Below are 16,072 nucleotides of genomic sequence, written 5' to 3'. Positions count from 1 at the left end.
ATCTGGTGGACGTGCCTGGTTGTATGACTTATCATGTTCTTGACTTCTATGCATTCTAGAAGCTCTCTAGAGGCCTTTATATACAGGCACTCCTAGTGTACTTTCATATGGCATATTGAATGAATATATCGTCATTCTGATCGTACTCTCTCTTTGGTCTACTGTTGTGCTTGTGTTTGAGTTCCTTGGTCTTGGGTGAATTCTGCCCTAAGGCAAATTCTTACCATCTTCAATAATACAAACTTCAATTTGGCTTAAGGCTTTTGGATAAAATATCAATTCTCAGATCTTCAGTGATAGTGTACTCTAAATGAATAACATTCAAAGTATTCATCTACGGTATAGGCATTCGCATAAAGGCCTTTCAATCTTGATTCATACTAACATGAGTGTGTACTACATTGTGGATGTATCCTTAAGCTTGGCAATCACCAGGTATTAAGACAATGCGGTTCCCTTCTAAAGTTTCAACCTCCTGACCTATTTGTCCAAGGTTGTATCTAATGGACTGTCAAACTCCCTTTGAATCTGATATCAACTTTCTAACGTCCTCATTTATATTTCCTATGATGAATTGTCAACTAAAGTAGTTCCCCTAGTTGCTCCCTCTGACACGGAAGCATACACTCCTTACAAGGTCTTGGACCTATAGACATAATATCGATCTTAGTCCAGACATAATATGACCATCCTAAGATTAGAACATGATCCCTTATTCCTTGGAATTGATAGAGGGAATGATTTCCAAATTCTAATCATTATCAAGTTCTAGAGTAAACTTGAAGATGTCTTTGTACTTAGTCTGCAATAAGGAGGAGTAGTGGATACTATCAACACAACACATTCGACTAGTAAAGCTTCTCTGTAGGAACATCTAAGTGTCCCATGTTCTTATAGATAACAAAATTCATTGCACAAACAAGAATCTCACTAGGACTAAAGCCACCTTCCCAAGCAAGGGGTAGGCTCAAATATCAACTTCCAAAACAAAATTAGACACCTTATTTGCACTCAAAATCGGATTGTGCACTTCTGTATTAGATTCCTTAGGAGCATAAAGATATAGTTCAAAACAGGACAATTTCATGTCATTTTTTACTCTGATATGAATGAATGGAGATTCTCTCTTTCATAGTTATATCTAATCAATATAATCGTTGGCATGTAGATGACTCCCTTCAATAGATCTCTATTTCCACACTTAACAACATATTTAGCGTATTGTGCAACTGTGACATCAGACAAAATCTGCCTTTAATTATACTTCAGTGGATGCAACATCACTGTTTTAAAGAAGATATTCTTGCGCAGGCTAAAAGAATGTTAGAAAAGATTGCAGAGTTTGGTTTTACACACAACATGGCACTTTTTTGAAATAAAACTTTTTTAAACAATCCATTATTTGCACATGGTGCTCTGTCATTTCATTAAGTCATAATTCATTTGAAGAATATTGTCCAACGATTGACATGCCTACTTTGTGCTTTCATAATTTGTGTTCATATTTAACTGCCTTCAATAGATCTGTATTTCCATACATCACAAACATATTTAGCGTATTATGCAATTACACTTTAATGGATGATACATCACTGTTTTAAAACACTGATTCTTGTGCAGTCTAAAAGAATGTTAGAAAAGATTGTGGAGTTTGGTTTTACACATGACATGGCACTTCTTTGAAATAAAACTTTTTTAAACAATCCATCATTTGCATATGATGCTCTATCATTTCATGAGGTCATAATTTATTTGAAGAATAATATCTAACGATTGACGAACTTGGTCTGTGCTTTTATTATTTGTGTTCATATTTTACCAAGAAGAACATAAAGAGCATCTTCATATGTCCCATGGAGCCCAATTTGGAAAGTTGAATTCCATATAAGTGAAATCTAGTCTTAGTGGTCATTTGAAAGTATCAACATTAGCTTTCAATAGTTGCGACCTTACATTTGAAGCGTCCTTTCACTTGACCACTTAGAATAAACTAATCTTGTTGAATTTCATTATCAATGCTTGTCTAAAGTTGCCATTGAAATCTCTCTGATACTCATTTTTCTGGGATTGCAGAGTATTTTTGCAAGAAGTGGGCTACTGTTGGGCAAGAAGATCCAACCTCAATTGTGTCATGCCTGACCACTACTTTGGTTTTACTGCATATTAGGAATTTGTGGTTATAAGTTTTTCTCTGATATTATGTTCTTTTTATCTGTTGAACTTGGTGATAATGTCCCTGGGACATGTGTTTTATGTCTAAATATTCAGCTTGTCTCAGAATTCTATATTTGAATTCTCTGATTTTACGATGCACAATACTTTTGGATTAATATTAGAAAGTATACTTCAGTTGTTTTGGCGAAACTAATTTGTAAACATTGCGAGTTATTTATTGGCCAATGTTAAATTCAGGATATGCTATATGAATTTTCTTTGCCTAGGTATAATTGTTTATAAAACAGTTCCATTTGATGTTATCAGCTTAAGGAAATATATACACTTATTCAGTTTTCTCTTTTACCGCTGAGCAGTCATTCATTTACTTCTGCTTGGGTATTATAACCTTAGGTTTAAATTTATTAGTGACTTATGCGATAGGTGGGGGTATTCATCTTAATATGTTTTGTAATCTTATATTAGTAGAGTGCCTTGTATATATATATATATATATATATATATAAATTCTTTTGTTTTTATAAGGGTTTTTAAAATATGGCATCAATATGTTTTATGTTGTGTTTTTGAATGGGGCTTTAACCCGTGGCTATTACCATACTCTAGTGGATTAGGACATATCAAATTGTTTTATTGATGTTATGAAATGAGGTTTAAATAACATAAAACCTAATGGGTTTTGCATGCATTAATATCAAAGGGATATTTGCTTTGAACATAGCCAAAACATGGCGGAGGTAGAGGAACTGCCGTATACTTGGCTCTGTGATGAGTAACAGTGCATTGAATGCATGTTAATGAGGATTTAAGGCACGTAAGTCTTTATCGGCCAATTTGGTTGTGAGTTGAGTTTTGTTGTTGAATTTGGGCCGAAATCTTGGCCGCATTGCTCTGTTTGGTTTAACATCTGTGACCCTTGTTGCGAGGGTATCGACATTATGAAGGGTTTTGTTGAAAGAGAATTCGTGCTTATGAGGCTGAGCATCGTTGAGTTGCTCACAGCCAGTCTATTTGTTACATTTCATTTGGATTTTGTTGTTGATTATCATATCCTCTGTTGCAAGCCAGTATTTGGGTCTTTGCATTTTGGAAGTGTGGTATTTAAATTGGGTTTTGGCTCTCACAGCGAGTTGCTGAAGTTCTTGGTGCTGAGCATATACCCTCTACTATCTCTCAAGTAGGGGCAATTTCTTACCCTATTCTCCCTATCTTTATAATTGCATTTGTATTTCAATATGTTTGTTTATACACGGATATCAGTGATATGTAGAGTATCTAACACTTAAGCATGGGTATATGCAAAGTTGGGCTCCATGTATCTCACAGCTCTATATATATCCATACTTAAATGTGAGATATGGTGATATATTTTGGGATTTGCTGTATGCTGTATACTTGCGACTGTATATCATTGCATGGACCGAGGGTTAAGTTATAATGTTGAATGGTTATCTACAAAAACCTGGGAACAGTCATTACATCAAATAGTTTGCGTGAATTAAAGTTTAGATGTTAAATAGACTTTGTCGGCTTAGTAGATATAGGGAAATTTGGGCTCAACCATTAAATGGATTGTAGTCAATACTTTTGGGATGAGAAATCTGTATAGTATCGATTTCGGTACAAGAATATATATAAGAATGTTGACAATCAGTAGTAAATGTTGACATCGACATTTTGGTAAACAGTTAGCATGAACATGCGATTTCATGAATTTTTGAATGAACAGTCGGGTCTTAATTAATATGTGATGTTTTAAAAAGAGTTGCAGCTTATCATCGATTTAAGGGGGATGTGTTTTGGTTGTGGTAGCTAATAAGGAATTATAGACATTGAAATGTTTTGAATTTACTGTCGTATAGTTGAAACAGCATGCTTTCGAAATATCCATGTTCTTGGTAGCAAGATTTATTAGATAACAGCCGTATATTTCCTGATTTGAATAAGTTATAAAACTGTACCTATCCAATTTTAACAGTTGCATTAAAATGTGGAAACTTTAGTTATCTATGGTTATCAAATGTCAATTAGTAAGATTTTGGTTAATCAGTTTATTTAGAATTAATAATAAGCTATGCTTGTTTGACAATAAACGACTCCTAGGATATTTTTAATTCACTCTTTTATATTCAGTAAATTGATTAGTTATTATAAGGCAAAAGGAAAATAAAAATAAAAGAAGTTGGTCTTTGTAATATGAAAATGTTAAATGATGTCAATTGATGATGTTGTAAGTTTTAAAAGGGAATGTTTTCATATGGGGAAAACATAGTTCCAGCTGTTAGTTACCTTGTGTAATGATTTTGTTGTTAAGGTTTTGTAAACCCGGAAATTTGATTGTGATTAGAACTGAAATTACAGTAGTTTAGATGTATAGTTAACATGAGTGGCAACAATTGTTATTGACTCTTTTGTTCAATCAATGATTGAATTTGATTATGTAGAAAACTGTTTGTGGTGATAAGAATTTGTTACGAAGTATTCTAATTCAGTTAATGATTGAAATGAATTGAAATTCTGTTACTTTAAAAGTTATACTCTATTATTTATCGGGTATCAGAACTGTTCTCCGATTACTATTGAAAAGGAAAGTTGATTTCAAATTAAGTTTCGGTTATGATATATGTTGATGAAATACATTTTTTTTTTTTTTAAAACAAGAATATCAGCTGTACTTTGATCTTAATATCTTGCTATTTCAAAGGATAGATATAGATTGTTATGACAGCAGGGTTAAATAGTATAGTACTAAGATCAGTAAATATCATTAAATTTATGTGTCAGTTTAATTGTATTTACGAGTTCTTACTATTATAGTATTTGTTTCTGTTGTTATAGTAGTCTAAATTTACCTTGGAATTAGGCAAAGTTAAGATGTGTTCGAATAGATTAAATGATGTAGTATCATGTTGAATACTGAGTTATATCTGTGGCATGAACATTCTTAAAAAATCTGTTTGATGTGTATTTTAAGAATAGCTGTGATGAATGTATATCGGGGTGGCTGAATTTGGTTTATCCTATTCTTTTAATTAATTCAATGATAATTATAAAATGAATTGGGTGGGTTAATTACATATAAAAGATAGTTGGCCTTACCTATGACTTAAACCTATATGGTTAAGTACGGAGAACAAGGCATATCTCTATTCTGTCTTTGACAAGTATAACAGAGAAACCCGTTATGTGTTGACTATGAGCATACCATACATGGATGCAGTATCTTAGTGCCATAACGATGACACCTCAGTATATATATGTTTCATTTACGTGTTATTTTTAGTGCGAGTTTAATTTTGCATTGTTAAGTAAATGTTTACTTCTTGCTTATTAATTTTGAAACTGCACTATGTTAAGTGGATCAGATATCTGCATTATGGATATATATATGTTTATTCTAACATGTATGCAGGTGGATTACGCTTTTCAACTCAGTGTGTACTGAGCCCCTTTTTGTGTTGTGTTGTATTTCGGTGTGTTTTACAAGTGCTTCAAGTTGTTTAGCAAGTAGCTAAAGATAACTGTTGAAGTTACTTCTTAAATCAGTATTTAGAGTCCCTATGTTGGACGTAGGTGATTAGAAATGAAATTGTACTTCATTATTGTACTAAACTCTTTATGTATTCGCATTATAATGGATATGTTCTTGGATGATATCATCTTTCATTTTGAGGTTTTCAGATTGAGACTGATTCAATCTGTGTATTTGTTCTTGTATTAAGTGGAATTAAATAAAAAAAATATGTTACGTTTATGGTTCTTGTTCTTTGTTTTTAAGTTTTTGGTTTATGCTTAGTGTAGCATTACAAATTGTGTTGATGCGTGGTTGCATTGAGTATGGGCAAATTAGGTCTTTACCGAAATGTGAGTCAATGATGAAGCAGCTATGAGACTTGTCTTCATTCAATCCAAACAATGTTATTGTAATGGAATACAAAGAACATCAACTCTTGATATCGTCAATGATTGAGTTGTCAATCTTAATTGCATCCTAGACTCAGTTTGGTCAATTGCATTGCCTGACATCCCTGTTGCCTTGTACATACATTTCTAAGCAGGTCGCAACACTTGTCGAAAAATTATGATTATTTCTTTGCCTCCCTATGATTGTTTTGTTCTCGATATAATTGTTGCTCGATGCATCGAACTTTAATATTGTGAAACCCCATTCCTTAGTATGGCTTGAATCAACTTTAAGCTAGTTGAAACTCTGACATGAATTTATACTTCCACAACCAACAATTTGTATCACAGTAGATAATTGCTCTTTCCTAAGTGGTATAAGAAATCCATCGTGCAAAAGTTATCATGTATATGTCCACATACTAAAGCCTTGATGCTTAAGAACTTATGTTGGGATTGCTCACAACGATAGAATTTCAAATGAGATGACAGCCACAACTAAACAGTTGACCAAAACAATATAGCACCGTGAACCACACAAGCTAAGAGTGATCCACATAGATGTCGCAAGAGCTTAGACATGTTGTACACCTGTACAAGCAGAGATGTAAGATGTACAAACTTGACACATAACTATCCTCTATCCATTTCAAAGACCTTTCCCCTTTGACTAAAAAATATCCTCTCCAATTTTATCTCGTAAATACACTTCAATGTTGGTCATTAAAGATCTCATATAAGTGCACATGAATTCCTCTTTTTAGATTTGCTCTTTTCAAACACATCGTGCAACTTCCAGGCCACAATGCTTACAAGTTTGCTTGTTGTTAATGGCTCAGTATCTATACTTACTACATTCCCCTGACACCAACGCTCAATCAACCATTGAAGGACCTCGTAATTCCAAATTTCACAACACAAGAACAAAGTAGTACTCTCTCGCTCTTTACCCAATTTAGGAAACTATGAATATATGGCCAAATTCTTGTCATTTCACAAAACTACGATCAACTAAGATCTATATACGATAAGAAGGGCAATGTTGGCCAAATGAAGGTAGTAGAATTTAAGACAGTGTAGAAAAAGCCACAACATGAGGGCGAGAATGAGCATCATAATCTATAGAAGAATTTCGCTAGACCTGCAGCTTGTGTTTCAATTTCTTACCAAGAGCATTTGTCAACATTATTTACAATTCCCCCATCAATGCAAACTGATGCGATTTCATAATACTCGGTGTGACCTACTATGCCAATATCCTTTAGGAATTTATATGTGAGATTCTCAGTTGACAATGCAACAAAACCATACAAGAGGCTTTATATGACAGATTTTAATAATAATTTCAGCCTCTATTTATAATTGATCGCACTTCAATCCCTAAAAAAACATTCACTTCGATCTCCTTTTGTCTGCACTACTTAGCGGCTATTTTACTTTACTCTAGTAGAAATGATCTCCATATAGCTACAATATTTTCCAAAACAATCGCTTCCATGTTGTGCACTACATTTATCATTGCCTTGTAGAACTCCATCAATGTCTTAGAACAAACCTCTATCTGTAATGACAACTTGCATTTTCATTATTCAAGAAACCTCGCAGGCTGGTAAAGAACCTGCTCTAATACCATGTTAAAGTTTGATTAGATTTATGCTTTCTACTTGAGATGATAATATATCTCTGTTGTAACTTGTAATAGCACTTATTTAATTTATGTATGTTCAAAGTTACTCTTTCAATGAATATATATATAATACAAAGAGGCATGATGTCTCTCGTAGAGACATGTCTCTTGTTAATATCTTAACTCACATTAGTTATTGCTTTAACATATATCACAAATAATATTTGCTCAATGTATTATCATGATTATGATAATAATTTTATATATAGATAATATATACATGTGTGTGTGCATAATATATCTCATATATATAATATACATGTATATATATTATATTTATAGAAAGATAATATATCTTATATATATAATATCATATATACACACTTAATAATTTATTATTGATGATAATAATGCTCCATGATAGTAATAGTTAAGTAAGACCCTATTAGGGGTCATTACAATGGCATACAAGTTCTCTATAGACTCATTCTAGGTGAATAGAGACTCAATTGGTGCAACCAATAGATGCAAAGCAAAGGTCTGGCAAAAAATGGAAAAACTCATTCAAAAGGCCTATACAATGCCCAGTTTAGCTATCAGCAATAACCAACAGAAATTGTGAGATACAACTTCAACTAATCTGGTATTCTTTAATATATTTGTGAATGCATTGGATTGGGTAACTAGGTGTCCAATTGGATGTAGTAAGATGGGAATGGAGAACACTCCTAAAAGCATGACCCAAGTTAAAACCCATCACTATAACAAGGTGACCCACAACTTTAACTTGCATGTGATGAGGCTATGGACTAGTAGCCAGGTTATAATATTAACCACCATGCAATGCATTGAGTGTGACCTATGTTTACAGATCTTAAGAATGTGATTTGAATATACCCATTGGGTTAGAGGCATCCCATTACCTTACCCAAGATTTGCCAAGCAAAAGAAAAGCATGGATATCTGGTAAATTTTATTTTAGCATTAAATGTATATATAGTTGTCAATAAAAGTCACTTGCCACAAACTTCAGAGAGCAACAATATACAAATTTGTTTTAAATCTTAAAGGCATTTCTACAATGTTACAGTTCAATCTACACTGCCTGTTGCGTAAACAATAATTCTTTGCCTCGTTGACAGAAAATATAACATTTTTTGTTATACAAGATCATCGGCTACTTTGAGAACCCACAGGAACTGTAAAACTTTTTGTCAAAATTATTTCACTTGTAAACTCAAAGAGAACTCCCTTACACTACCTTTGCAAAAAGCGGAATCAGTCATTTAAATTTACACTATTTCATCATCCCATTAGCCCTTGAATTATTTTGGAATTAAAACCAGATCATTTAATAATTTAAGAGATTATTTAAGAGATTTACAACAATAGTAAAAATGAATTTGCCAAATGGAAAGAGCTCGAGTGATATAAGTACAGGGGCCTTCATAACAAAACCCCAAATTAAAATCCCAATAGATGTGATTAACTGCTGAAATTGCATAAAATTCCATATCCAACTGACTAAGGGTGTTGTACCAAGACAGAGAAGACCAGATCAAGTCTGCAGTGAATTTGACTTAAGAGATACACCTGAATTATGGCAGCTACACTTTGGTTTAAAATTAAACTGGAGAATAAATGTTGACTTTTAGGATTGCTGCAAATGTATTAGCACTGCCTGTAAAGTACTTGTTTTTCAAAGGCAGCAATCTCTCTCTTATTTAGATTGTGGATGAGACATGGAGAGACATGTCGCTTCATGGGACATGTCTATTCATTAACATATACTCTATTAATTAATATAATAAGATATTTATAATATTTCTTCAGTCTTATTCCATTACTTTCTCTAACATGATAATATTTAGATATATACAAGTATACAAGTTATATATGTGTGTGTGTGTATTGTCTCATAGGTTTATCCCACTGAAGCTACCAAACATCAACACTCCCTCTTAGCTAGGGAGGATAAACACAAGATATTATATTACCTCAGTGTAAAATCAGGAATGGCAAGTTTTAAAGATATCTTTGATCAAAGACATCCACTATTTAGATTTCATCTCATGATATCAAGAGTAATGGCCTCAGAATATCAAGTCACGTGATATTCACCAATTACTCAAAAAATGTTCATAGATAATGTATCCTCAATAATACTTACCATAGATAACATTCATGGTTTGTTTAAGGAAATTAATCCACCATGCAAGTTATCATCTAGCATGCTCTGTCTCAAACATCATAAAATGTCCATCATAATAGAAGACCATAGTCTATTTAAGGAACTTAATCCACCATGCAAATTATAATCTATCATAATCTGCTTAGACATCATAAGATGTCCATCATGATAGAAGGTTAAGTTATTGTAAGATCGTTACCTTTTAATAACTTCTACAAATACAAGTGATAATCATTTGGAAGTCTTCACTTCCTCATGATGTACACAAGGGGTAGGCCCATCAAAATCACGCAGTCACACACATGAATTTTTAGACTCTCTCTGAATATCAATCTTCTAAACTCCTCATCCAATGTTACCTCTGATGAAGTGTCAAGACTCCCTCTGAATCTAATATCAATCTTCTTTTTCCAACAAGAGCATCCCCAAAGAGAAAGGTCAATAACTTTTATAGTAGGTATAAAAATAATGAGTAGATTTATGCAATACTCAAAAATTACATATACTTATCCGCACATCAACATCCTTGGTACAAGATGTTTTGAATCCTTTACTCAATTCTTCTATTTATTGGTCTTTACACTATATATATATTTTAATTATTGTATCTATCTTCTGTAATGCTTGAAATGCCTTCATCATCTAACTGACAACCATCTCTTTGGTTGGTAATACATCACAAGTGCTGACATAAGGGTGTGGTACTTATATATATATATATATATATATATATATATATATATATATATATATATACATTGTAATTATTGTATCTGTCTTCTATAATGCTTGAAATGCCTTCATCATCTAACTGACAACCATCTCTTTGGTTGGTAATACATCACAAGTGCTGACATAAGGGTGTGGTACTTGCATTTACTTGGACGTTGCTATGCAGCCCGACCCCACACTCGTCCTCGTGCTCCACGTCACTCACTGTCTTCTCCATGTGATATGTAAAGTATTTGACCCTTTATAAGTGACACACATTATGTATTGGCAGGATGAATGAGGGTTGCCTCCTTTGAACTTTTTTTTAAATTCCTTTCACCCTATTTCTCACATTGGGCGATCCAGCCAATAAGGGTTGACACACATTATGTATTGGCAGGATGAATGAGGGTTGCCTCCTTTGAACTTTTTTTTAAATTCCTTTCACCCTATTTCTCACATTGGGCGATCCAGCCAATAAGGGGTCACTATCTTTTATTAATGGTGTTTATCTCATCCATCGGGTGTTGATCCAATTATGTGCCACCTTATAAATTTGATGCATAATATAGTCAATCTTTATTCTTTCCATTCCCATATTGTTTTCATTAAGGAAGTCTTGCCACCTGATATTGTCAGCTATTGTGGTCAATACAGCCAAATCCCAAATATCTTCGCACCAAGTATCGGTTGAATATGATGAAATGTGCAGAAATCCAAGATTCCTTCACATGGCTAAGTACATGCAAATACAAAGGAGGGACACAAGTTATTTAGAAAACATCAGATTTTTAGCAATCACAAAAGATTTCGAGCATGTCGGATGAACCCTGTCCCAAGCAAAGAGTCTGTTGATTGATGCAAGTGCGTTACAATTGAAATAAAGAAAATTTGTAACAAAGTCATGGCCCATAAATTATGCTCAGGAAATCACGTATGCATCCATCATTGATCGATTACCTAGTCACAGTGCTTTAAAAGTCATTGGGTGGTTTCAAACTTAAACTACTGCATCTTTATGTTTATAAGTCATCGTTGCACACCCCATGATGGACGATAGAATTCTACTAATCGTCCTTGAACATGCCAAAATACTATGCGGATGAAGTCAACAAATGAGAAGTTCATTTCAAAAATTAAAAGACTTGTCGTTTGAGCACTAATGCTTCTTGTTTTCTTACATTTGCAGTCTAGCTCTGATACCATGTTGAGTTTTAGAATTGCTGCAAATGAATTAGCACTGCCTCTAAAGTATGTGTATTTCAAAGGCAGCAATCTCTCTCTTATTTATATTGTGGATGAGACATGGAGAGACATGTCCCTTTGTGGGATGTGTATTCATAAACATATACTCTATTAGTTAATATAATAACAAACACACGCATATTTATATAGTATTTCTTTAGTCTTATTGCATTAATTTCTCTAACATAATAATACTTAAATATATACAAGGTATATCTCAAATATATATATATATATATATATAGATAGTATTGTCTCATAGATTTATCGGACTGAACCTACCAAACATCAACAATAAAAAATTAAACAAATGTCTGATTAAATTAGGTCTAACGGCTGTATGTTGAGTGCGGATATGTTGAAGCCCAAGGTTCAGATCCTAGTCGACATGATAACATAGCAATTCAACTTGTTGAGTGCAAAATAGCATACCAGAACAGGCAAAGCCAAGCACAAGTCTTGGATGAATTAGACAAAAATAAGCATAGCGGCTAAGCCGAATGCTAACAAAACATGCTAATTTATAAAATATTAATCAAAGGAGATCCACGAATTTAAATCGCATTTTAACTTCATGAACGTTCATAATTAAACGCTAATTTTATATTCAAGGCGACACTGAAAGCGTTAGAATTCAGTCACAACCGCATCCAATTTGCTGGGTGCAGAGCAACGCAAAGGAGCCAAAGTTAAGTTTTCAGAAAAAAGCCCTCAGTCATGCTAGATAAGTTAAAGCTTTTTAACAACGAAATAATAAAAAAGGGGCAAGGGGAAAAAAGGTATTGTCTATTTGAGGCTATACAGTGTACACCGCCCATTGCCCCTAACTCTGCTTAGAATGCGGGCAGTTTATAGAATACGAGACCACCCCACACACCTAAATGTTGTTAGACTATAGGGCGCACATAATTCTCAAGATTCGAACCTGACTTATCCAGAAAAAAAGAGGAGGGAGAAGAAATTCAATTTTGATATTTGTTGTAAAAACACTTTACTCTCGATAAATAGCTCGTCTTAACTGGTACACCCAGTCCCGCGGATGGGAAGGAGCACTAAATTTATAGATATGTATTTTGTTCTGATTTGTTCGTTGGCTTAGTTTATATAGTAAATCGGGTACGAGGATTATTGCTTTGTTAGCTTAATTTAATATGAAGAATCAAGCGAATTTAGTAACCACTGGCAACGAAATTAAATGTCCATATCTGTATGAAACACTTTTCCAGAATTCAGAATAAATTTTCACAGTTGGTGACTCTGAAGCTCCGAATCGTTCAGTTCCGTTGTTTTAAAAGCTGAAAGAAGCAACACCCGTGAAGAGTGACATTAACTTACCACGCGCACCATGGGAGCCAAGATATGCTTGTTTCTGAAATCAATCGCCTCCATTTGGGCAAATCCTGTGTATGCTGAGATTTTTGTATATTGTGCCCTAGTCGAATCCCGCCGATGGGATATTTAGACAGCTATCGTCTTTTCGGGTACATTGTTTACTCTTCAATTAGATTCTACGGCTAAAAATATCCTCAAAAAGTGGATGGTTCATAATTTTGCGTTTTAAAATTAAATTACATTTTATTTTCTATTTTGACACGGTTGGAATATAGAAATAGAAATAGAAATAGTATCAATTTGTAGTCTTAATGTCATTCAATTTAATGTATGGGAGCTTTTATCTTGTATTTTATTGGGTTTGAATGAGGTATCTCATTATGTTATTATCATTTTAAAGTATTTATATCAAATGTGTTGGTCCAAGAAAACAACAAAAGGCAAAGCTTCAAGTATCACGCTTAACATCAACCAAGTACAAACATTAACAATAGATAGTTAGTCAATCTCTTCCCTTGATATAAAAAACCTTCCCACCATCTAAGCAAACACCCCTCCCTACCCACAAACATTTTGCTCAACCAGTGAACCATACATAAACTACTAACAATCATTTTAATAAGAGTAAAAAAAATCATAAAGCCATTATGGTTTTATCAAGAGTTTTGTAGTAAAATCAAATCCAAGATAAAGAGTCATGCAAGGCTAGTCAAAAGCATACGATCCCCAAGGATCTAAATGGAACTAAATAGAACCAAACACAGGAACATTGGCACTATAACCATTAAACATTATTTTTGCTCTTCTCGGGCGATGAAAGCACTACTCGCATCCAACCATCAATCAACAAATCGAACAACTCCTTGTGGCGCCTCCACCAACATCCATCTCCCAACTATCCTTTTATTGTCGGAGCAAACATAAGGTAGTGACAAAAAAGTGCATGACTTTCACAACAAAGTTAGTCAGCCTAGTAAAGCTTATGTCAAGAATTTCTAGCTCCTTTTTAATTATATTTATTTCTTCGATGTTAGCCACACACTCCTCATGCAAAATAACCCACACTTTTCCACTTGCATCTATAGTATGTTGTGTGCTTTCAATCTTTTTCTTAAAATTTTCACCAATTTTTTTGTCATTATCCTTGGTATGGGGAGGAGAGATAACAGTTGAGGGAGAGGTATTTTTGCTACCTCCCTCTTGCTTGGTGGTAGTAAGGTTGACAATGTTCATCTTGAAAGTGGTAGAGGCATAAGTGGAGCTAGTACTATTGTTAGTAACCTCCTTATTCGTCTTAGTTTTACTACTATTATCTTAGCTAGAATCATCATCTTCCTCTTTAATGTATCTCTCCCGAATTGCTTTCTCCTTCATCCATGGTTTAGCAGCAATCCTATTGGATCTACATTGGTTTGGACAGTCTCAACATCAGAGTCCACTAGGTGAATTTTAGGCTCAATCTTAGGCTTCTTAGAGGTGATAGAGGATCTTGCTAGGACAATTTTATTTATTTGTTTCCCAAATTTGGGAGAAAAATTTAAAGGGGATGCCCTAGGGGTCTAATGGGGAGCTTTGGTTTTTTTTAGCATTCTTCTTTCTCCCTCTATCATCAAGAGGGGGTTCACAGCAGAGCTAGGAGAGGCGGGTACACTTTGGAATGTCCAAATGGTTCTAGGAGGACACAACGTTAAGAGAAAATGACAAAGGCATAGCATGTGGCCTTGGTAGAGGATGGCAAAGTTTCTAATTTGGCTATGAGTATCATGAACCTCCCTAACAATAGATTCCAAGTAGTGGAGCAAATAGAAAAGGAATGATATAGGATCGTGGTGGTGAAAATGATTCAATGATAGAAAATGGTAAAATTAATAAACCCCAAACCACCCTTCAAAGGTAAAATATTTCATTATAACCATACACACTTGGTCCCAAGGCTAAGGCAGCTCCTCTTGGTTGAAGCCACCAAACATCTTAACAAGTTCTTCTAAAAAAAATATTCAAACTGGTCTCATCTAAAACTTTGTTTTTTCCCCACTTCCTTCCCTCGGTCAAGAGCCCAGTGCCCTATGCAATAACTTTCTCGTTAACTTCGAATATTATGGCTCCCATGGTAACTCTCTTATCAACCCAACTATTCACAAAGTGTGTGGAGTTCTTATCATCAAAGTCTATCATCACTTCCATGAAAGGTGTAATGTCACCCTCATTAATAATCATCTAAAGTCAAGGATATCTTCAATGTGATCTGGCTTAACCTGAACCCCATCCCCACCCAATTCCAAATTTGAATTTGAGTCCTTTGAACTAGTGAAAGAAGGTTGTTCAAGAACTAGATAATTATAGTAATTAGGGAGCCCAACCTCGCAACCTAGATTAAAAATGGTGAGGTACGAGAAAAGTCACAAAAATGAGTAGTTATAACTATATGTCCCTTCCCAAGGAAAGCATATGCCAACTTCAAATCATGCGTGAAGAATAAAATTCCAAAATCCCATCTTTATCATGAAATAATTCCCAACATAAGTGTATAGAACTAGGTTTAAAAAATGATTAATATGAGTTATATTTTCACAACTATTTAGATCAATGAGGATCTCATTGTCAAGCTCATGATAGATCTTGATCTTACTAGTCTTGTCCAAGTCATTATTGTACCTAAGGCGATTGGGCTCATAATTGCTAGTCATAAAAAAGCAATACAAATTTAAATTTAAAATTAAAAGTTCACCCACCTTAACTGTGACTGCCCAAAGGTGCTAATACATCATCCACTGGAACAAGGAAATTCAAGTCATTACTACAAAAAGGTTTGTTCCCTCACAATTAGAGATCTTGTAATCTTTGGAAGGGAGTCCAGATGCCTCCAACATCTCATTCCCTCCTTTTTA

At 34.1% G+C, this 16,072-nt stretch overlaps 1 protein-coding gene across 2 annotated transcripts in view; it reads right to left on the bottom strand.

Moving 5' to 3' along the window:
- Positions 1-13,361, bottom strand: part of LOC149551583 (Aldolase-type TIM barrel family protein) — a 166,433-nt gene extending 153,072 nt beyond the window's left edge. The window contains exon 1 of one of the 2 annotated variants that reach the window (XM_089787100.1): positions 13,188-13,361. In XM_089787100.1, coding sequence (XP_089643226.1) covers positions 13,188-13,241 — 54 coding nt within the window. In that variant the 5' untranslated portion in view covers positions 13,242-13,361. The remainder of the gene's footprint in view (positions 1-13,187) is intronic. The other variant, XM_089787099.1, reaches the window with a different exon arrangement.
- Positions 13,362-16,072: the final 2,711 nt, after the last annotated feature.

This window comes from Cupressus sempervirens, chromosome 6 (assembly GCF_028749045.1).
Source record: "Cupressus sempervirens isolate cs-2001-9-10 chromosome 6, ASM2874904v1, whole genome shotgun sequence".
Classification (NCBI taxonomy): domain Eukaryota; kingdom Viridiplantae; phylum Streptophyta; class Pinopsida; order Cupressales; family Cupressaceae; genus Cupressus; species Cupressus sempervirens.
The sequence above is the reverse complement of the archived record's forward strand: the minus strand, read 5'-3'. Positions and strand labels throughout refer to the sequence as shown.